Raw genomic sequence first — 22487 nt, forward strand, 5'->3', positions numbered from 1 at the left:
TAAACAATAAATGCTTTTTTTTCGTTTAGTTACAGCTTTTTGTGTTATATTTAAAGTTGATCATATATTTTACGTAGCAAATACATAAAATGCAATAATGATCTAATGCAACTCAATACGCAAAAATTGGTCGTAGTTTAACAAGGTGTAGCTCTCTATCAGTTGGCTTACATATAGCGATGAAATTTCTAAGTAGATTCACATCTAATGGAGGCGTAATTGGTCGCCCCGTGCCTTAATGGACAATTATACAGGCCCGTTTGCCTCGCTGACGCTGCGAGGATTTTAATAACGTCGTCCCTGGAAACATTTTATTACATTTATTGCAATTTATTGATTAATTACTTATTAAGATTTATCTAGATAGCTTTCAATATACACTTTTTATTAGATAAAAAAAAAAAGAATTATCAAAATGACTACCCATTTTACGTAAAAGTTTTGTAAGTGATAATGATTTTTTAGTCATTATCAATAACAGTTACAAAACCCTATAGCAAATAAAGTAGTCTCGAATTTATTCATAACAATACTTTTATGTACTTTGTTTGCAAAAGCAGCAAGCTTTTAACCCTCATAGGTCATGCAGAACCAACAATCTCGAGAGGCTAATGGGCTACATGAATGGCTGAACGATAGAATTTATATTTTACTTAATCATAAGAAATAATCAGTTTCTAATCTTCACACTCAGACTTAATTTCAAAAAAGTATAACGTAAAAATGGCCTCATAAAGCAAGGCACATATTATCTACTACAAGATTCGTAGAAATCAGAATCATCTGAAAGGTGAAGTGGGCAAATATGCCGTGATCGGCTTGTACGAGATTAGCAAATATTGCCCGGCGGGTCGGAGGGTGTGGACACAGCACTTCAGTTCTTCTATCGGATATCCGCAGAGTTCACGCTTGTTGGACACTCTAGTGTTAGATTAGAAGCAAATCCGGATTTCCATGGGAATTGATATTGTTGTTATTTTTTACTTATTCTGCCATTTTCTAATGATCTTCCGGTAGAGAATGCTTTCAGCGTTTTAAGTTCACTTGTTGTCACCTTAACATCAATAAAGTTTAAATAAATAAATAATTTTTCAAAGCTACCAATTAATTTGGCTACTTGCTTTATAGTAAATGACCTACGTTATTAAAGATGGTTAATATTTTGGTTGTTATGTTGGTTTTCCTTAAAAGCTGAATGTGGCTTTCGAGGTTGTTCACTCTATTATAGGGATATATTATATTATTAATTCATGGTTTAAGAATGTATATTTTCGAAAAATGTTTACAAATCATAAACACAAATTTCGTCAAGAAACAACAACTCTTACATTAATTAAATATAGGTGTATCATAATTTTATGACTGCTTATTACTTCTAAAAAATATATCATTTAATACGATTATTAAAATTGTTTAATGTATCAAATAAAATAGCAAAATATTAATAAACACACTTGAAATCCGAAGGGGAACGAAACAGGGAATATAATTAGTTCCGAACTTACGAAAACATTATGACGGTGCCATGTTGCCCCATGTCCCCTAGTATGCAGTTGTTATCTTTGGTTATACAACAACAACAACGATATTAGAATAAAGCTGCATCGTTATTGGTATCTCGTGTTGTGCTTGTTTCAGTAATTGTTAGGATGAAATTTGAATTTGGCCAGCTTGTTTTGATATCGAGCTGCAAAACGTTTTCGCTAATATCTGTAAGCAATAGTTTTGTTAGAAAGAGAAATGCATTTATAGAAACTAATTAATTATTTTTAACGCTGCTTTGTGGTGTAATGGTAAACTTTACCGTACAAAATATAATTTATTTCATTCTACGTAGTTAAATCCGAAGTTTTGTGAGATGTTGGTTTGTTACGCCTTCACGTAAAATCTTACTGTACGAATTTGAATAGGTAAACCTTTGAAATAAGCTTCCTAACTTGAGCGGGCGGACTTAATAAATATTTGCCATGATTATTAAGTATTCCTATAGATAATGACTATGGACTTCCAAGATTTTTCTTCACGGTCTTCTTATCTCATTAATCACTCTTCATATACGCTTGACGATTACAAGAGCCCCTTACTGCACATATGTATAACTCATATTATGAGACAATCTCGCACATAACATTATACATAAACAAAAAGGTTTAAATTTGGGTTTAAAGCCATAAACGGGGTTGAAACATCCCTGCAACATAACTTGCTGCGTATACTCAAGTAGTAAATGCGGGTATTGTACCACAAACTGCTTTTAAGAAGTTTACCATGGCGCGTGGCCTATAATATACGGACCCTTGAGTACACATACGAGGAATGAAATTGCTAGAAGTGACGGTAGATTTCCAATCTATAAATTACATAACTATCTTTACCCAGGTTTGCGTATGTAGGTATTTGATAAATCTTTTTAATTGCGGTCGTACCTAAGGGATTCCAAATTGAAAATCATAAGTGTTTATTCATCTTTTTTTCTAGTGATATTTATCATGATTTTCAGTTAATCTAACAGTTTACAATTACTTCATAAAAAGTAGTTATTTTTTACGAATAGGCAGAGATAGCACCCCTTTACTAACCGCGATTCTTGCAAAAGCTAATATTCCTAACAAAACATAATTACTATAAATTAAAGGTATACTTCTACTATTCTAATGAAATGCCACCTCATGAAGACTATAATCCATGTAGTCATGTATAATAATTCAGTTACCAGAAGTTTCGGTCAAGCCCGTTAGTTTACGAGTAAACTTTTTGGATGTGCCTTCTTCAGATGAAAGTAGAAGTAGTTATTATGTTAAAGATATAATTTAAATAAAAAAATTATAAACTTTGTCTTCTCTCTCTCATCTCTGCGTGTTCCTGGTTGCACCCTTCACAGGAATGTTTCGGGGCCCGGGGTCTGCCTTTCGACTTTTCTCTCTCCACTCTTCACTTTGACTTATAGGATGAAAAGGAGTTTAGTATAATTGTAAAGAACTCTCTACTTTAACTACAAATGCATTATGTATTATGTAATTGTAACTGCTTATTCCATAAACAAAACACGTTTAAATTTCAAGAAAAGGCATAATTATATAACCTTTTCTTTTTTCCCAGTTGCATAAATTTCAAGAAAACACGTTGAATATAAACAGGTTAGAAGCAAACAAGCCCCACACAAACTTTGAATTCAATTTGACACATATAATATGTGCCATAAATTCCCACATTAGGAGGCCTGCGCTGAGAACGCAACTTTCCACTTTGGGGGTCGTGTCCAAAAATTAGCCTCGTTATGATGTAAGTAGCAGTGGTTAAAAGCCTTGGTAACTTTGTTTGTCACACTCACTACCTGTTTTAGTTGTTTTATGAGTTTATGGTGATCTAATTTATGAAAGTAGGTAAAAGTCAATACAGTTTTTTTGTTATTGTCATTTAAAAAACTGACTGAGTTAAATATATCCATTCTACTTCATGTCATGTCTCATAGTCTGAAGAAGCAGATCTAGATAGGCAAGCGACCAACAAGATATTACCAAATCAATTCCCAGCGTATAAATAAATTAACTTAAGTGTTGTCAATAGAAAAACCTTGAAATTAAGAGTTAAATAATCACTATGAGAGAGAAAAAACGCAGAAACTGAGCGTAGGAAATATTCACAAGCTATCGTAAGCACATGTATTTCTTTGGTGTCAACAAAATCTACAAAAAAAATCCCGATACTACGGACATTTTTACGTTAAGTTACAAAAGCAATAAGTTCTTCAAGCGCCAGTGTTTATACAAACGGAAAAACATTGGAATTCTACAAAATAAAGTTCACCAGATATCAATCAATGTTATTTCGACAGTTTCGGCGTATATTGGACCCAATCCAGATGTCACCAACTGATTGGAACCCTGTCGAGCGTCCTCCAACAGATATCCAGTTTTTGTGTACTGCTATGTAGTCAACACTTTTTACTGTATTCGAATTTTTAGAAAAATATTGCCCCTCTAGTGGTTTTTGTATTGTAAAGTTTGTATTGCTATTCAATTTCACGGAGTTAAAAAAGTTTTAAAATCAGGTATAAAAGTGTGAAGAATGATTTTTCTCAAAATTCCAATGGAACATAAAAAAAATTATATAAGAAAGTTAAACACAAATCAATTTTATATTACCTCCGGACAAACGACATTCAAGTTTTAGTTATAAAAGACATTTGCTTTTTCTTAAATTAGATAATGTTGCCTTCCAAGATACATTTTTCATTTAAATTTGCCCTAAACTTCCAATTCCTACATTCCGCAGACATTTAGTATGCCTCGAATTTGTTTGCGCCCCAAGGAGTCATTTTCGTAGAAATTTACTGCTGCCGCAGCGCCAGCTGAAATTTGTTTGTGGAGAAAAATATGAAAGGTATTGGCCCTCGGAAAACATAATTAGAGGGATTTACTTGACCTTCTTATACAAACAAAATGGCTGTTAATTGATTTTCTGACCTTTTTTTAAACTCCTTTCGTCAATATTTTTATCTTGTTCAGTCAACAATAAAATTAGTTATTCACCTCATTATTTTTGTTTATCTAAAATTACTCGAAAAAAAAATTACTCGTGAATAATTTTAGGACAAATGTCAGTTATGTTCCGTGAAAGAACTTTGAAATTTATTCATAGTACAGCACTTCATAATTCAGAGCCTTTCGAATCGGCGTACCTAACTCGTAGTCAGACTAACTAGCTCTACGCCTAAATTTCATATCATTAGCTTGGTGCCAAGAATGGTGTCAATCTATTTAGAAATTTGTCTAGAATGGTATCGGGCACTGCGGCATATCTACCAGACAAGTTCGTTGTGTTATAAAAATCTTAAATTGCACATAAAAATTTCGAAGAACATTATATCATTAAATTGAGAGGTATCAAATAAATGTTCTCCCTAAAGAATGTTTCATCTTCGTCGCTGTGCTGTGTAAGATATATTCCAAGATTTAGTGAAAATGAATAATGAATAAGTCTCACGGACGAAGAGGTTTCTAGCCATTCCCAGTTGGATCGAGGTTCTCCAGTTTTAGTCGGATTTTGCACTTAGTTTGCCCAGGTGGGGCTGCCTCGACTGATACACCGGAAGTTTTATACAATTGTGAATTCCCGTAATATTTCAGCTTTAAGCTATTTTAGAGTTAAGTTTGTAAGTATACTAAACTTAAAAGCAACTTATTAATGCACTCTTTTATTTGAATAAAATTTCATGACTTCATGTAAATGTCATAAAAGTCGGCTAAAGGAAAAAAACACAAGCACCTTGTCAAGCACAAAATCGAAATAAATACAGCTAAGTATCCAATTGTAGTGGTAAGCATGTATAAAGGTCGCTTACCCTATTTTGCCTATTGGCGCTTTTCTTATTTTGAAGCCTAGCTAACAATATTTTCTTATAATGCGCTGGATTCATAATTATTACAGTGAAAGACAGTATACAGTAATATTAACATTTTAAGAACATAAAAAATTTTCCTTTTTACAGTTTACTGGTTAGGTATTCCAGATGGAATAATCAGTTTGATGACGACGGGTCACAAGTAAAACTTAAAGATCAATGGGGAATCGCTCACATAAAACATCTTTGTATTGGTACAAGTTGATATCCTGAGTACGAGAATCCTTTCGGTGAAATCGTGCGTAGAGCTTGACTATCGAAAATGTATGAGAATTTCCATCTTCTGTACAAAATTAGATTCGTTACCCGAAGTATAAAATAATGAGAGTGTAGAAAAATTTATTGTTTTTTGATAAAATATGAAATTTAAAAGCAAAATCAACCCACACATATAATGACCTAAAGTCGCTTATAATCCGGGCGGGTTTTCATTGGGAAGACCTAGACTAACATACTTGATCAAACCGGAGACGTTTGGGAAAAAGATAACGTCAAGACTACCCGAAACCGACAAGCATGCATGAAGAGAATGATGAATTTAAATCGCCCACATGAAGGATCCCAAGTTAATGAGTCTGTCTCTTAGCCGCCTTTTACGAAATCCATTGGAAGGAGATGGAGTAATCATTTTATTTTTTCAGATGATGCCGGGAACCACAAGGAGTGTTATTTCCTTTTTCTTAATTCTCAATTTTTTTTTTCTTATGGGGCAGTAAGTGTTTTTGCTTACTTATTTCTGTTCGCTCCATGTTTTTTCCAGTTTAAGAGGAACGTATGGGGCCTAGCGAGTCTAGTGATTACCCGGAAATCAGATTACCGGTATTCGTATTTGGAATATTACTGTCTTTTCCAACCTATGTTATACGCTGAAATTAAATAATCCTTTGTACTTAAGATACCTACAGAGTACATAATTGTAAACTAAATAACTGTAACGGAGATGTGTTATTAGATAAATTACATAACAAGTAGGAAGGTAATGACATTTTATTAATTTGAAAATTATTACTTTTTTCTTTTTTTACCTTAACTCATCACTCTGACAATGTTTACATATTGTATATGGTATATTTATTAATACTAGTTATTTACTTATAACTTTTATAGTATCTACCTTAATTATAAATAGTTCCTTAACTTACATCAGTCACAAAGATTATTACAGTCTCTAGAATAAATAAATAATACATAAATATTAACGCCTTAGACTATCAGTAAGTTCGAAACTTTTGTTACGAGATGATTACTCAACGATACTATATTTTATAATAAATTCTTTAATAGATAAACAAACATCCAAGACCCAGGCCAATCAGAAAATAGTTGTATTGAGTCACGGTTAAATATATTTCAAATCTAAATTTAAAGGTACACAAACGAGCATAAGAAACGTATAATATAAAACTTTCATAACACGAGTTGAATAAATAAAAACAGGGAGATTCCGCCCGGGGCTTAAATAAATCTTGCAAGATACAAGATGTCGCCCGCAAGCTAACTAAAAATCAACATTGCCACGGGCCACCCTTGTTTGTCCATTAGGCACCCGCAAACTGTTCAAATATAGGAAAAGAATGGAAGACAAGGCTTTGTTACTCTGATACTTTATTTTGCCTATTTATGATTATTAAGTAATTCGTTGAATGCGTTGCATTTGAATTGAATGCTCCGTATGCGTTATTTTAACTGAACATTAACTGACCTGACCACTCCCGGATATTGAGATGTTCGTTAGGTACTTTAAATTTCTTTTTGATGTTAACTTTTTTGGAAAATAATTTTATAGCTATAAATTTGATGTAAATGTATTGTAAGATTAAGATTCAGAGTCACCTCATAGATGAGACAAGGCAACCACAATATTTTCAAGAAAAGAATTAAGATAGAAAATATGTTATGAAAGAATCAAAAATTAAACAGCTAACATTTGATACTCTTTTCAAATTTGCCTATCGCTGGCAACAAAAAATATAAAATAAACAAATATGACATAGCTTAAAGTCAAATATTATGCGTTAATATTTAATCAGTAGATAGGTTCATATTTTTAATAAATACATTAATAAAATATTACTACTACTGAATGATTATTATTAATACTACTTTATTGCTATCGATAATCTTTGTAGAACACAGGTAAGAAAAATATGTAATACTATAACTAGTTTTTCTAGTCTTAATGCCGTGTATAGGTTACTGTATCGAAAAAGAAAATTTAAACAAAGACTCAAAATCTTATAATAATAAATAATTGGAATGCTGCAAAAAACAGGTCGGAAGCGCTTATATTTAATACCTACCTTTTTGGAATTTACCTCACAAATGGTGTTATAATGCTTTGAATATTTTTCAGATAATATGGCAGTGCTTGTTAAGCCTGACTTATTTCTTGGTTACGAAGAGGCGATCATCCGCAAAAAAGATGTTTTCAATTTATATAGATTAACTTCATTTATAGTTACATTCAGTAAGTATTTTGATATAGTCAACATATTCCTCGCAACGTCTCGATTCTAGTAGATCGTCATTCTTGCGAGGAACAAGTATGGCGCCATCAATATATCCATATAAGAGATATCATGCAAATCGAAGAGCGTCGATGGTCCCACGGTTAAGGTTAACATGCGTTAAAATCTCTCTCGGCCATGTACCAATGACTCCTGAGTCTTACGGTGAGGTAAAACATCAAACACAAATGAGTTATGTTTCCCTACAAAGGATGGGGAGGTCATATGAGAGTCACTTCGTTTAAAAACCTGGCTCATCCAATCCAGGATCGTAATAATACTGTAGACCCCGAGCTCCTCTCCAGAAAGGTGAGGATGTAACCGGAACTAACGCTAGGAGAAAGAACAAGAGGTATCATGCAGATCATTTAGTGTACAGGAATTTCATTCAGGGCGCCTCTGCTCTAAAAAATTTCCAAGTACAATCAAATAAACAATCGTTTCAGGTCCAGAGGCTCTAACGTACATTGATATCCAAAACTTTATAGAGGCTGGTTTACGCATTATAAGGTTTAGAATGAACCTCGTGAAACGGGAGGAGAATTTAAAAGTTCTGGCGATGTTGGATGACGCTATAAAAGGCTGGTGTGAGAAATTGGAGATCAGCAGTTGGCCTATAGCCGTATCAATAGATATACCTAATGCAGTAATACGAACAGGATTACTTGACGAAGTAATATTCTCACTCCTTTTATTTTTCCATTAGGGTTTAAACATTTACCTACCTATACCAAGTAATATATATTTCATTTCAAAAATGTATAGCGCAACGGCAAATTCTATACCATAGACTGTATGTAGGTATATACTATATATGTATAAAAAAAACTACTTGGTCTTTTTATGCTTTTTAAAAAACCGAGTAGTTTTTTTGATAAATGAAAGTTCAGTGATATACATAATCACCTTTCTAGTTTATTATTACAGTTATAATCGAAAAAATCGTCAAGTTCAGGAATTATTATAATTTTCACAGAGTATACAGGAAGAGTCAGTTTCTCTTAAACACCTTGATATAATAGAATTGACATCAGACAGTAAATACTGGAACAAGTGCAACTCTAATCGTATTTTCATGGACGATCATTACACTTTTCCCAACATAAAAGTGGGAACTGAAATTTCTATAGGATTTGGAGTCATAAGACTTGTTTGCACTGAAATTGTTTCGAAAAAATCTATTAAATGTAAAGTTCTTCGCGAAGGAGAGTTGAAAGCCGGTGAATTTTTAAATTTACGTGGTGTGAGGCATTTAAGACCACCTATGGGGAAGAATGATATGGACCTTTTGCATTTTGCCATGGAGAATAAGGTAATTTTTCTATACAATACTTTCTAAATGTTCGCAATTTTGAGATTCAGAATAAACGAGTTACAAGAAATATGTATGTATTTTTGTCTGTTATAAAAAATACCATTTACACTGTCTAGGCCTACATTAATAATGTGCGTTGTTTATTTTAACCTGTAATCCTCAGGTTAGGCCGTACTTACAATATGTTCCTTTTTAAAATCATATTTAAATAATATAAGTATGTTATTCTTTCCACAAATCACTTATTATATGATGGTCTTGTCTTTTAAAATGACAAGCAATACAATAAACATAATGATATGTATAAATTAATACGATTAATAATATTCTAGTTCGATGTCATAATAATCAATTGTATCCGATACCCGACGACTATTCAAAGAATCAAGAATTACTTCGTCGACCACCACTGCAAAGTGCCTATTATTGTGGCGACTATTTCCGATCAACAGGGTTTGGACAATATTGACGACATTATCAGAGTAAGTATTGTTCGAAAGTAAGTATAGTTACAAGAGATCGCGTCGTCTCCGGCAGAGTGGACTAGGGCCACTCCATTTCTTTCCGTGGATGTCGTAAAAGGCGACTAAGGTGTAAGAGCACATACATCTTAGTGCCACAAAAGCATACCCATAGAGGGTTGATATCAGGCAGGCGGCTGATCATAAAACTTAAGCCAAAACTTTCTAGTATGATTTGTGATAAATAAGTATCAAACTGTACCCACCTCACGTAAAGAGTGGGTAGCATAGATAACGACAAAGAAATAAGATTTTACGCGGTACATCTACACACATACATATCATCACATATTTATCCCTTCCGGGGTAGACACGATCGAGGAGAGTCGATTTTCACTCCTAGATAAAATTAGAAATACGTATAAATCTAGTGTACGAATACCATGTAGTGGATATACATTAATTTTTAAACTTAATTGAGACCAATAATTCCAGGAAGCCGATGCGATTGTTTTGGCCAGGGAATTTCTCGCCCATGAGATTTTAAATCCAAATTTAATGATTGCTATTCAACTGCAAGTCAGCGCTAAATGCAGAAAGGTAAATGTTTAATTTCAAACAAGAGCACGTCCGCGGCTCCATCGGCGTAAGTCGAAAAATCCCGTTTCCCGCGAGATTTTGAGAAACCCCTCTTAATACATCCCTAGAATAAGGAATCTACAGATTCCATCCCAAATCTTTAGACCCAGCGTTTTGGTTTGTTCGTTGATATACTACTCTGTCAAGAAAGTAGCAGGAAAAGATCATTAATACACAAACTGTTTGTTATTCATCCAAATTTATTTTATCACCTTCAAAATATGCTCCTTTAGAAACGATACACTTACGCCAACGAATAATCCAATCATCAAAACATTTTTTAAACGCTGTTTCCGGAATTGAGGTCAGTTCTCGCCGCGAATTCTCTTTTATGTCTTCTACCGATTGAAAACGGGTGCCACGAAGTGGTAATTTGAGTTTAGGAAAAAGAAAAAAGTCGGCTGGAGCCATATCTGGTGAATATGGTGGTTGCTCGATGGTATTTGTTGAGTGTTTGGTTAAAAATTCGTTCACAATGATGGCCTTGTGCGAAGGTGCATTATCATGGTGCAAAATCCAAGAATTTTCTTTCCACAAATCTGGCCTTTTTCGTCGGATTTGCTCTCTTAAACGCCGCATAACACTCAAATAATATTCCTTATTTACCGTTTGACCTTCCGGCAAGAATTCCGAGTGCACAACACCGCGATAGTCAAAGAAAACAGTCAACATGACTTTGACTTTTGAACGACTTTGGCGTGGTTTTTTCGGTTTCGGTTCAGTTGGAAGGCGCCACTCCGAAGCTTGTTGACTAGTTTGCATGTCAAACTCGTAAACCCACGTCTCGTCACCAGTAACAATGCGTTTCATGAATGTTGGGTCGGAATTGACTCGTTCTAGCATGTCCTCAGCGACTCTCATGCGATTGAGTTTTTGAAAAAAATTCAGGTCTTTTGGGACTAGCCGAGCGGCAACATGTTTCATACCCAAATTATTAGTTAAAATGGTACGGATCGACTCGTGAGATACAGAAAGTTCGGTGGCTATCTCTCTCAAAGTTGAATGAGGATTTTCAGTCACTATTTCCTTCACTTTTGCGATGTTAACTTCAGTTGCAGACGTTGATGGCCTACCAGAGCGAGGCAAATCTTCCATCACATCTCGACCGCTTTTGAACGCTTTGTACCACTCATAAGCACGAGTTTTTGATAAAGTCGATTCACCGTAAGCCTTCTGTAACATTTTCAGTGACTCCGAACACGATATTCCATTGGCAATGCAAAATTTAAGACAAACTCTTTGTTCGATGTTTTTATCCATTATGAAATTAGCAATACACACTAGATATGATATAACTAAAAATAGCACTGTATTTAATGTAAACAACAGATGCAACTCAAACTCCGCGCCAAAATGGAAAACAGTTGTGCCAATCTAACAACAACAAAAAAAACAAAAATTTGAATTTGGAACCATAAATAAATAATCCATTCCCGATACTTTTCTGACTGAATGTACATTCATACATACATATAATCACGTTTTTATCTTTTGCAGGATTTATTAGATTATGTGGAAGTATGTGTGTCTGTATTTCACGCGAAAATTACAGATCTGGTCTCAATACAATTTTGCATATATAATGGGATTACAGAAAGGGACATAGGATACTTTTCTCGCGGGCAAGCCGTAAGCGAAAGCTACTTTAAGCAAATATTAAATTTTTATTAACTTTATTTACATCAAAATTCCAGCTTGGCACACCAATCTATATATCTGGAAACATACTGGATAACACTCTACTCAAAGGAAAGCCTACTTACGACGAGATAACTGATATAACGAACATAGTATTGCAAGGGGCCGGTTTGCTTTTAAGGTCCTACTCGGACCCTAACTACGTGATGCAGGCTATGAAGCTCCTGAACTCTGTCAGTAGAGCCGCCGAAACCGTGTCCAAAAGTGATTTCTGGGATTTAGTGTTGGCGGTATTTCAATTTTATACCTATATTAGATAGATACATAACACCATGACTCACTCCCAAAAGAGTAGGCAGGGACTAAATGTTTAGCCACGATCCATGCACACTCCTTCTGCTTCATCAAAGTTGATTACTCGTCGACTTGACCTCAAGTACATATTTTATGCCAAATGAATTGGCATAATTTGTATACTACCTTTCATTTCATTGTAGCGTACGGGTTTAAATTTTAAATCTTTATTTGCTAGCCTACAGATATGCAGATAGCTAATATAAAAAATACATTAATATTCGATTTTAGTTCAATGTGAAAGGTCTAAATCCTATGGATAGAAAGGATTTATTCGTAATTTTTTTTTATTGAACTATTATCGCGATAAAAAAATCTTTAACATGAAATAAACATTACTGAGAATTCCTACAAAGGGAATTGTAATTGAGCAATACTTGGTTTACTTGTAACTCAAGGGGATCTAGGAGATTATCCCCTCCTCGACCAAAAGAAAAGGACTTTACCTCTAGCTTCTGAGACTTATCGAAATAAGTAACAAATAGATTTGTATTTTACTCTTGAAGTATCATTACACTATGCTACGCATAGCAGCCTGAATCTGCTCACGGTTATAATACTCCTAAGGTTATCCGTTTTGGAGAAGTACTGAACGAACATTGTGACATGTGGACTTTATATATAAGATAATAATTACAGATGAAACCCCCAGTAAATGCCGCCGAAGCGTGCGCTTTGGGATGTGCTATCATGGCGAGACAAACCAAGTCCAAAGTAAGTTATATAAAAATCCCGACCTAACAAATAGATAAGTATAATTTATTTTTAACAATTAGAGCGAAAAGGATATAGATTAAAATTTTTGGAAGGTGCTTGGAAGTAGGTAGTATTTTTTAATCTATAGACAAAACAGGTATAATCAGATATAATTAAATATGGTGGTAAATGGTTTTATATTTGTAGGTAATCATTGTGCTGACTGTAACCGGTAAATCAGCCATTTTATTGGCACATCTATGCCCAACGGTAGTGGTAATTACAGTAAGCGCTGACTCTTCTACTGCAAGAAAATTATTATTCTACCGTGGCATCATACCTTTAATATACACTGGTTCGTAAATTATCGTCTTACTCATATTATAAACAAGCATTTGTTCGCAGCTCCGCTCAAAATGTTATGCTGATCAGTTCAGTGGTTTAACTGCAAAGACAAACACACTAAATTTGACTTTTTATTATAAGTACTTATTTAATAGTTCATCATCGAATCTGTTTGTATCTCCTTCCCACATAAACAAATAAAATATTTTTTATGAAACATACGACTAGTAATAATATAGCTGGCCCTGCAGACGTTGTTCTGCCCTAGACGGCAAACTTACATAGCATATAAAAATACACTACAAAAGTTATTAAAATTTCGTATTTTCTTATTCTTTACCAGAGAAGCCACTTAAGAATTGGTACCACGAGCAATACGCGCGCATAGACTTCGCTACTCAATACGCGGTCAAACACGACATGTTGAAATACGGCCAAAATTACGTCGCTCTCCGGAAGGCCTCGCCGATCAGCTGCTTCGCTGATAACGTCAGCAATTGGAAGGTTATATTGGGAGAAAATAAAAAATATGCGTAAATATTATTTCCTTTAATAAATTATGTAGATTAACTATCTATTAGATATGATACTCGTAGATGTTCTTCTGAATACTGGGTTGACTGTAAGAGTGAACTCTTTATAACACCAAAAATATCCTGTTTTTTTTTCGTATTTGGTATAAAAACTGACATTTTATTATTTAATATGCATAAAAAATTGTACAGTCATACCTTTTTTAAGATGGAGAGGTAAAGACTACATTTTTTTAATGGCCATAATACCAACATATTACCGTACAATAAATTTGTTATTGAATTAAGTATAACGAACTGAAATATATATACGGTCATCCATCATATTTTTTTTTTATTTCAGCATGGTTTGTGATGACGTGTCTGAAAATAAAATCAAAGAAGAAATGAACCGCATATCTCATTTCCATTTGATGGCATAATTTTTAAGTTTTAGTACTTGATTTTTTTTCAATTATGACAGCAGTTACGGAAATATGGTACTTTTTGTTTTCTATATTATTTTTATTTTTTTTTATCCAAGAATAGCTTAAATACCTATAAAGTAGCCTGCTTTTAAAAATTTAAATAATACTAGAAACTAACATTTTTATTTTTATATTACAGGTAGAAGAAGTCTTCTACTTATCTTGGGTGTTCAATTTTCATGTGAGCAATATATATCTATGTTTTATAATAAATGCTAATAAATGGATATAAAGCATTAAAAAGCCCCGCTTTATTATTTTTCACTTTTTTACTTTCATTATAAAAAGATCAATTATTAATAATTGCTAAACCTGTGACCTACAAAATACCTGCAACCTATAACTTCTTTATGGACGATTTATTTATATAAATAAACATTTCATGCAATAATTTACCGCACATTATAAAGGACAGTTTGTTCTTTTATATATAGTCCATTTAAAAAAACACTCTATTTAAATAGCGCAAAGCAAATTCTCAGGCTGAAAGGCCACACAGAAAGCGCTGATATATTCGGATTTTTCGCCTCCCTTTGAAATTCAACTTCATGTAGAATACATTACAAGGCATCGCCCTGAATTTCATTGTAGCGCTTGGTGCGGGCCCGTGAGCCGCACAAGCGGCTGTAAGTTTTAAACCGTAGACATGTTTGGAAAGCTAGACTTGGAACATGACATCATAAATTTCAAAGAAACGAAAAAATCTTAACAAAAAGTTTTATTCTGGGTACAAGCTTACAGAGACATCCGTATACAATCAATTAGTATCCGATAACGAAAACAAATTTCTCTTGCATTTTTAAGTAGGTACAAACAAATATCAGTGCAGACTATGAATTAAAACATTTTCTATAGTAGTTAAGTATGTACAGCTTTATTTGAAGTGAAGAAAAAAAAGCCTATGCTACTTATCTTTTTGTACATACAGATTTGAATAGTCAATCAAATATATGGGTTAACAACTTGTCACTTTCTCTGGATCTCAAAATATCTCTAAGCCGGTTTTGGCATTAGTATGATGCATCAAAACCTTCGATTCTTTCTTACTTTTTAATTCTATCCAGTGTAAAAGCTAAAATAAATGGCGTTGCCTTTTACAAAACGGTTTTACGCATTGGACCAGAGAGGATTTTATAGATGATACATCCACTGGGAATCCAGCACAGCTACGGGCTTCCACTCACAATTTGCACAAGAATACATTGGGGACGATCGTGACCGTTGGCCCTTTGTATCAATTGCATTGCACAACTAAATCAGGTGAACATATTACCAGAATGTGGACCAGGTGGCAAATTTCTTTAAATATATTGATAAGTATTATTAGGAGCGTCTTTAATCGTCGAGTAGTGTACGTAGATAAAGAGAGTTCTGGCAAGTAAACATCACAGTTTCTATGCCTTTCTAGTACGTAAAAATATAATTAAAAGCGTAAATATGTACGAGTAGTTATCGGTAATTCCGTTTATTAGTTAAATAATAAATTTGAATCTTTTGGCGTAAAAACTCTGGGACGCTGGAGCCTATCTGCTCAAATTATTTATTATTTTTCGAAATAGTTGATGGAGGTGGTTTCGTGACTAGAGGGCTGGAAATTATCTGGCCCAAAACATCAGCATTGCCATTCCATATAGCAATGCTGCCGGCTTCTGGACACTCCCACAGATGGATACGATGCGGGTACTGTCCAATTAATTTACATGTAAATCTTCTCCCTCTGAATTGTGTAATATAAAAATGACTTCTAAGCCCAAACATCCAAAATTTCAGCCCTACAAACGTAATACGCTCACGCGAATCCAAATTCTGTATTTTTCATTTATCTCTTGCGTAAACCTCGTTTTGATCCCCTAATGGTTTTCTCACAAATAAAACTTGCTGTTGTTTATTTTCGGAGGCTTTATTTATTTCCGCAGCGTTGTTAGCGACAGCTGTGCGTTTGTTTATCATTCCGCTTAGCCTGATCAGGATTCTTTGCTTGAAATTCACCTGACGCCACACAAGAGTAAAGGTTAGAACATACAAAATACTTGTACTAAGGGAGATTTATTACGAATATAAACCGCTTTTCTATTATAAATATACATATATCTTGCAAACCATAGTGAATCGTTGGAGTGTTATTTGTTAATTCATTTAAGTAATATCATTCTTAGACACAACGATTTCTTTTAAAGTTATACTTTTGTACAAATGACACTAAGGTAGAACTAAACTAAAAGGTAATTACCTTAAAAGATCTTAAAGTCTGTATTAGTATTTAAAAATACACGTCGTGGTGAAAATCAGTGTTTCCCGATATAAAAGTAAAAAGTGTAGTATGGCCCTTAAGGTAATCCAAAGTTATCCTGTTAAAACTGTGAATTGCGAAAGGCTTTATTTAGAAGGATACTAATGGATATTTATGCGCCGATTTGGCCTGAAAAACGTAAGCTGACTTTTTGGTTTCAGTAAGCTCTATAGCTGATAGAAGAATCCAGGAATAATTTTAAAGGTTGCTTGTTTTTTTTATTTTATAATACGCATTTATGAAATCATTATACTCTTGGCAGTATTGATGAATGCTGAGCTGCAAAATAAAAGAGCATTGGTCGTTGAATCGATAAGGTATAAGCACCAAAATGCGTAAGTTATGAGGCACTGATTCAAATATAATCCACCTCTCCCACGTACCTGCAAATGACTCAGTTATGTATGAGTGCTAATCGATACTCTAAAGATGACAAATACCATGAAGAAACCTGCACATTCAGCTAAATGTGCAACCATACTCCAATAGGGGTTAGTTTCCCCTAAAAGGTTTCGGAGGTAGATAGGAATCGCGTCGTGTTTTAAACCTGACATACCCAATCTAGAATTATGGTCAAAGTTACGCACCCCGGGCTCCTCTCTAGAGAAGTGGGAATGTGACCGAGACTAACGTTATAAGAAAGAAGCGGTAGAGCAAAATTAGAGATGTGTCCACTCCACCTAGCCTACCCCTCCGGGAAAAAGGCGTAGTATACGTTTGGCGATCCTGGTTGAGTCGACCGCGTGGAAAAAACGGGGTCAGCTTTTGACCAAAATGTAAAATTTGTGACATTGCTACCACCCTGGAACTTCCTATTTTTTTGGCTTACAATATAAGCTGAATGTGAGTTCATTAGGTAAACGGGGGCAGCTTAAAGGTATCCGTGGAATAATTAAATCTTTTTGCAGAATACTTTTTAATAAAATAACATAAATGACATAAGTTAATGTGACGTATACAATAATGACATATAGTTTTGTAACATTGTAGGAGTTTTGGTATATCCCTATAATAATTTGAATCTTATAATCAATATTATTTATTTATAGTTAGTTCCTAAAGAAGTATTTTTTATTTTGAAACATGGTTTGGCCGACGGAATTTGATACAAAACTGAGCGAGGTACTTCCTATATTTTTAACCGACTTCAATAAATGATGTGATTCTCATTTCGTCGCAATTTCTTTGTTGTGGATGTTAAAAGTAAATAAACTAGCACTCTTAGTTGTACAATACAAACAATTTTATTAAGTCTGCACAACCCTTCAACGTTTATAAGTTGCGTACATATAGGCCATTAAGTAATAACAAAATTTAGTATAATGGACATATTTCTGTTCAAGTATGACGCAATGGAGTTGCCTGGGCAGCAGCTGGCATCAGCTCACGCCTTCACCCCACTAGACCATGTCCTAAACCTGGATATCAAAGCTCCTCCGCCTTGTCAACGTCTTACAGGAATCATGGCGACTATGGGTATGCGATTAATAATGTATATTTATTTTCTATATATTTATTTAATTTCCCTTGTAAATCTATGTAGTCAACAAAGAATTAGTAAGCATTATATATTTGACCTATAGCTCAGTCAATCCCATAAAAACGTGTAATGCTACACACAATTATTAAGAGGACGCCTGCAAACATACATACATATAATCACGTCTTTATCCCTTGAGCGGTAGATAGAGCCAACAGTCTTGGAAAGAGTGACGAATAAATGACTCTTTAATCACTTTTAAAAAATTGGCAAAGATTTAATGTTTGGGGGATCAAACACAAAATAATAATGTAACTTCAACATAATGTATGTGTATTACATTATAGTGATGGTTATGACATGGCATAATTGTTTGTTATATCTTTATTGCATAGAAATTTTCACATTAACAAGAAATGTATTATTTGGTCATTAAGAGACAATTCATATGTGAATGCCTACTAGCCTAAAGATTAAATTAAATAGAAAAGTCAATTTACCATCAAATTTAATGGCCATATACATAATACGGGTTGCGATATAGTTACAACATTTTTGCGAGATCATTAACAGCGGCCACGTGACCAAGAAATGTGGCACATGCACTAACGGGTACAATTGGTGTGACCGCAGGCTATAATGAAAATCCCAAACAATGTGCGTGGCTCCACGCGGTCTGGTAGCTGCTATAAAACTGTGCTGGTCATTCCGGTGGTGTGCTCCCAAAATAAATATAATTCAAAAATGAAATTCCTTACTATCACATAACATATTACGGTTTATAAGATGGTCCTTAAATGTGCAATCAATAGTGCGAAGGCAACTCATTTGAGAAACAGTAGTTAATATAAAGCATAAGAAAACATTTAAAATGGATAAGATTTTTGAATTGATTTATTGAATTGTAATTAACCTCTTTTTGATAAATAAGAACTTACCAACGCACGATATTTTAATTATGTCGTCATTTTCATATTTAGTTCATAACTAAATGCCTTTTTTACAGGAAAATCAACGTATGACGTTGAAATAATGGAACAGATGATTCAAGCTGGGATGAATATAGCAGTGATTAATTTACAATTTGGGCCTAGAGATGAACATATAGAGACAATAAAGATGTTAAGACAAGCAGTTAAAAATGTTAGCGCTAAAATGGGGAGACTTTACCCATTGGCGATTGCGGTACGATTATCTGGAAGAAAAATAAGAACCGGAAAGATTGCTGAAGTAAGTTGACGTAGATGTAGATGATTTTTGTTTGCTTGTTATATATTATCTCACGCATGTCGCATAAATGAAAAAATGATTACTATGATTGAATTATACCTTGTTGCAGAGTTACGGTCAAACTGTAGAACTAAAAACAGGAGAAGTGGTGAGACTAACTACAGATGAATCTTACAGAGAAAGGTGTTCGACATATACCATCTATGTCGACTTTATGAATTTCGCTGACCAAATGAACAAGAACAACATTGTCTTAATAGACAATGAATCTATAATGCTTAAAGTTGAAATTATATCTACAACAACACTAACATGCAGAATAGAAAGAGGTGGTATCCTTGGATCTTATAAAGATGTGTTTGTTCCCAATGTCCACTTTGATATGCCCAATTTCTCAGAAAGAGATAAAGTCGATATTGAAATGGCAGTACATTACCAGGTTAGTGCATGTGTCTTGCCCTAGAGGAAAATATTATATTTTATTCCAAAATGCATACTATCGATATAATATCGATTAAACAAATGGTCATCGTGCATTTTACCAACAAAAACCTTATTATTTATAGACTCAGCTAAAATAATGCCGTGTGGTTCCTGGCACTTTTAAAAAAGAATAGTACCACTTCATCTTTTTCCCATGGATGTCGTAAATGACGACTAAGGGATAGGCTTACAAACTTGTGATTCATCTCTTAGGCGATGGGCTAGCAACCTGTCACTATTTGAATCTCAATTCTATCATTAAGCCAAACAGCTGAACGTGGCCTGTCAGTCTTTTCAAGACTGTTGGCTCTGACTATCCCGCAAGGGATACAGACGTAATACATACATATATGTCCGCTAAAATAGTTTCCAAAAATTCTGCAACTCATGTAAGATTTTTACAAATTTGCAGATTGATATTTTCATAGCTTCGTTTGTGTCATCAGCAAAACCGATTGAGGAACTTAAAGGTCTTATAGGCGAAAAGGGGAAGAAAATGTCCATAATTGCTAATGTCCAGACTGTAGCTGGTTATGAAAATTTTGACGAAATTCTTGCTGTAAGTATGTATGCTAAAATTATACTGTTGAGAAAACATGAATTTATTCAACTTTTTAAAACAATCATCATTAACGTTGCAGACTACAAATGGTATTATGATCACAAGACAAGAATTAGCATCAGATATAACGCCAGAAAAATTAGTGATTGCTCAAAAAAATATGATAGCTCGTGCAAATAAGGTAATAAATAAATAATATCGTTAATTAAATAACTCCTTTGATAATATACTGAATAACCTACAATGTAACCTAATTTATGACATTGTGATGAAATTTAATATTTCAGGCAAATGTACCAGTCACCATCAGTGCTCACATCCTATGTAGTATGCGATACAAGCAATTGCCTCTCAGATCTGAACTACTCGATATAGCGAATTGTATTATGGATGGTACTGATTGTATTCTACTCTCCGCTGAAACTGCAGTGGGAATGTTCCCGGTGGAAACAGTTGCTACTCTTGCAGGGACGTGCAGGGAAGCTGAAGCCTGTTTGTGGACGAAACAGATATTCCATGACATGATCGACAAGGTAAAGCCTTTTTGATGAGGTTGGTTTAGCCAAAGTAAGCTTGATTATAATACGAAACGAGGTCATTTCGTTTCAAATTATTTTTGAAGTAGAGATTTTTGTCAGTTATTGTACACTTCTGTTTGCCTGTTGACTAAATTCTTGAAGTCTCTTCATGAAATAAATCTGCCATTGCAATATTTTCTTTATTATAATTTGTTTTTGTGCAATGAAGATATAATAACAACAAATAGATTTCTTTATCTAACTAGGTAGCGAAAATTATAGTCACATGTAAATCGCATGAGATTGAAGTGTATTGAGCGATGTTTAGCCCAGTTAAGTCAGGGCGTCTTGTTTCGTTTTTATAAATTTATCAATACAGGTGATTTTCATAAAGTCATGAGATTTATGAATACTTATATTTTATTTTAACTTCCATTAAGCCAAACAGCTGAACGTGGCCTATAAGTCTTTTCAAGACTGTTGGCTCTGTCTACCCCGCAAGGGATATAGACGTGACCATATGTATGTATTTCAACTTAGTTAAGATTTTCTTTTTGTATCAGACCCCAATACCCTGTGATCAAGCCACTGGAGCTTGCATAGCTGCAGTTTTAGCGGCGCAGAGATGTATCGCAGCAGCCATCATGGTGATCACCACTAGTGGGAAATCTGCTCAGATCGTGGCCAAATACAGGCCCCGTTGCCCTATCATAGGGATCACAAGATACCCTCCTATCGCAAGACAACTACATATGTGGAGAGGCATAATACCGGTGCTATATGATGGTTAGATATATAATCATAGAACTCATTACACTCTATAAGTCTCTCTTGTCTGCCCAGATCATTACAAACATGGGAATTTCAAGGAATAAAAGTAGTCTTATGAAGGTCTCATCTGTCTCTATGCAAAATCTTATATTTAAAGTTGGTATCGAATAGTTCTAGGTTTATTCGTTTCAAACAGAAATACTTATCTTTTTTCTTCCCATATCAATACTAAATTATAAATCCAAACGTTAATTTGTTTCTTATACTGTTTTTTATAACCTCTTCACATTTAAACTACTGAACCGATCTCCATGAAATTTTGCATATATGGGCATATATAGTACGGAGTAAATAAAAAGAAAATGCTTTTATTTTTCAGATTCCCCAGATTCAGATTGGCAAGTTGACATAGAGAGACGAGTAAACTTCGCTTCCAAATGGTGCATTGAACAGGGTTTCATCAGAATCGGCGATCCCGTCGTTCTCATTACTGGCTGGCGACAGGGCTCAGGGTTCACTAACACCATGAGAATAGTTTATGCCTCTCAAGAGACTACGCTCAATTAGTTAGGCACTAATAACTCAGCCATTTCTATTTAATTGTTATCAGGAAATAGCGTGCCAGCAGGCGTAGCGTTGGAGCAGTCCTCTTCTTTTCAATTGTAGACTAACAACCGATGTATTATTACTTTAATAGTACTACAAAGGAATTACATTTCGATTATACCTATACTTGATACTTGATTTCTTTCGACAAGGTATATCCCTATTTAGTTGCATTCTGCGTGTTAGTG

At 34.2% G+C, this 22487-nt stretch overlaps 1 protein-coding gene across 1 annotated transcript in view; it reads left to right on the forward strand.

The window, feature by feature from the left end:
- Positions 1–22260, forward strand: part of LOC106143237 (uncharacterized) — an 88948-nt gene extending 66688 nt beyond the window's left edge. Inside the window, exons 3-21 of the mRNA XM_013345261.2 lie at positions 5492–5598; positions 7758–7871; positions 8358–8584; positions 8888–9223; positions 9559–9712; positions 10187–10287; positions 12021–12254; positions 12958–13032; positions 13222–13369; positions 13703–13892; positions 17729–17771; positions 17993–18125; positions 19136–19359; positions 19469–19798; positions 20255–20401; positions 20484–20585; positions 20692–20937; positions 21486–21708; positions 22073–22260. Of these exons, the coding sequence (XP_013200715.2) occupies positions 5492–5598; positions 7758–7871; positions 8358–8584; positions 8888–9223; positions 9559–9712; positions 10187–10287; positions 12021–12254; positions 12958–13032; positions 13222–13369; positions 13703–13892; positions 17729–17771; positions 17993–18125; positions 19136–19359; positions 19469–19798; positions 20255–20401; positions 20484–20585; positions 20692–20937; positions 21486–21708; positions 22073–22260 (3322 nt within the window). The remainder of the gene's footprint in view (positions 1–5491; positions 5599–7757; positions 7872–8357; positions 8585–8887; positions 9224–9558; positions 9713–10186; positions 10288–12020; positions 12255–12957; positions 13033–13221; positions 13370–13702; positions 13893–17728; positions 17772–17992; positions 18126–19135; positions 19360–19468; positions 19799–20254; positions 20402–20483; positions 20586–20691; positions 20938–21485; positions 21709–22072) is intronic.
- The last annotated feature ends 227 nt before the right edge of the window (positions 22261–22487 follow it).

This window comes from Amyelois transitella, chromosome 9, assembly GCF_032362555.1.
Source record: "Amyelois transitella isolate CPQ chromosome 9, ilAmyTran1.1, whole genome shotgun sequence".
Taxonomy (NCBI): Eukaryota; Metazoa; Arthropoda; class Insecta; order Lepidoptera; family Pyralidae; genus Amyelois; species Amyelois transitella.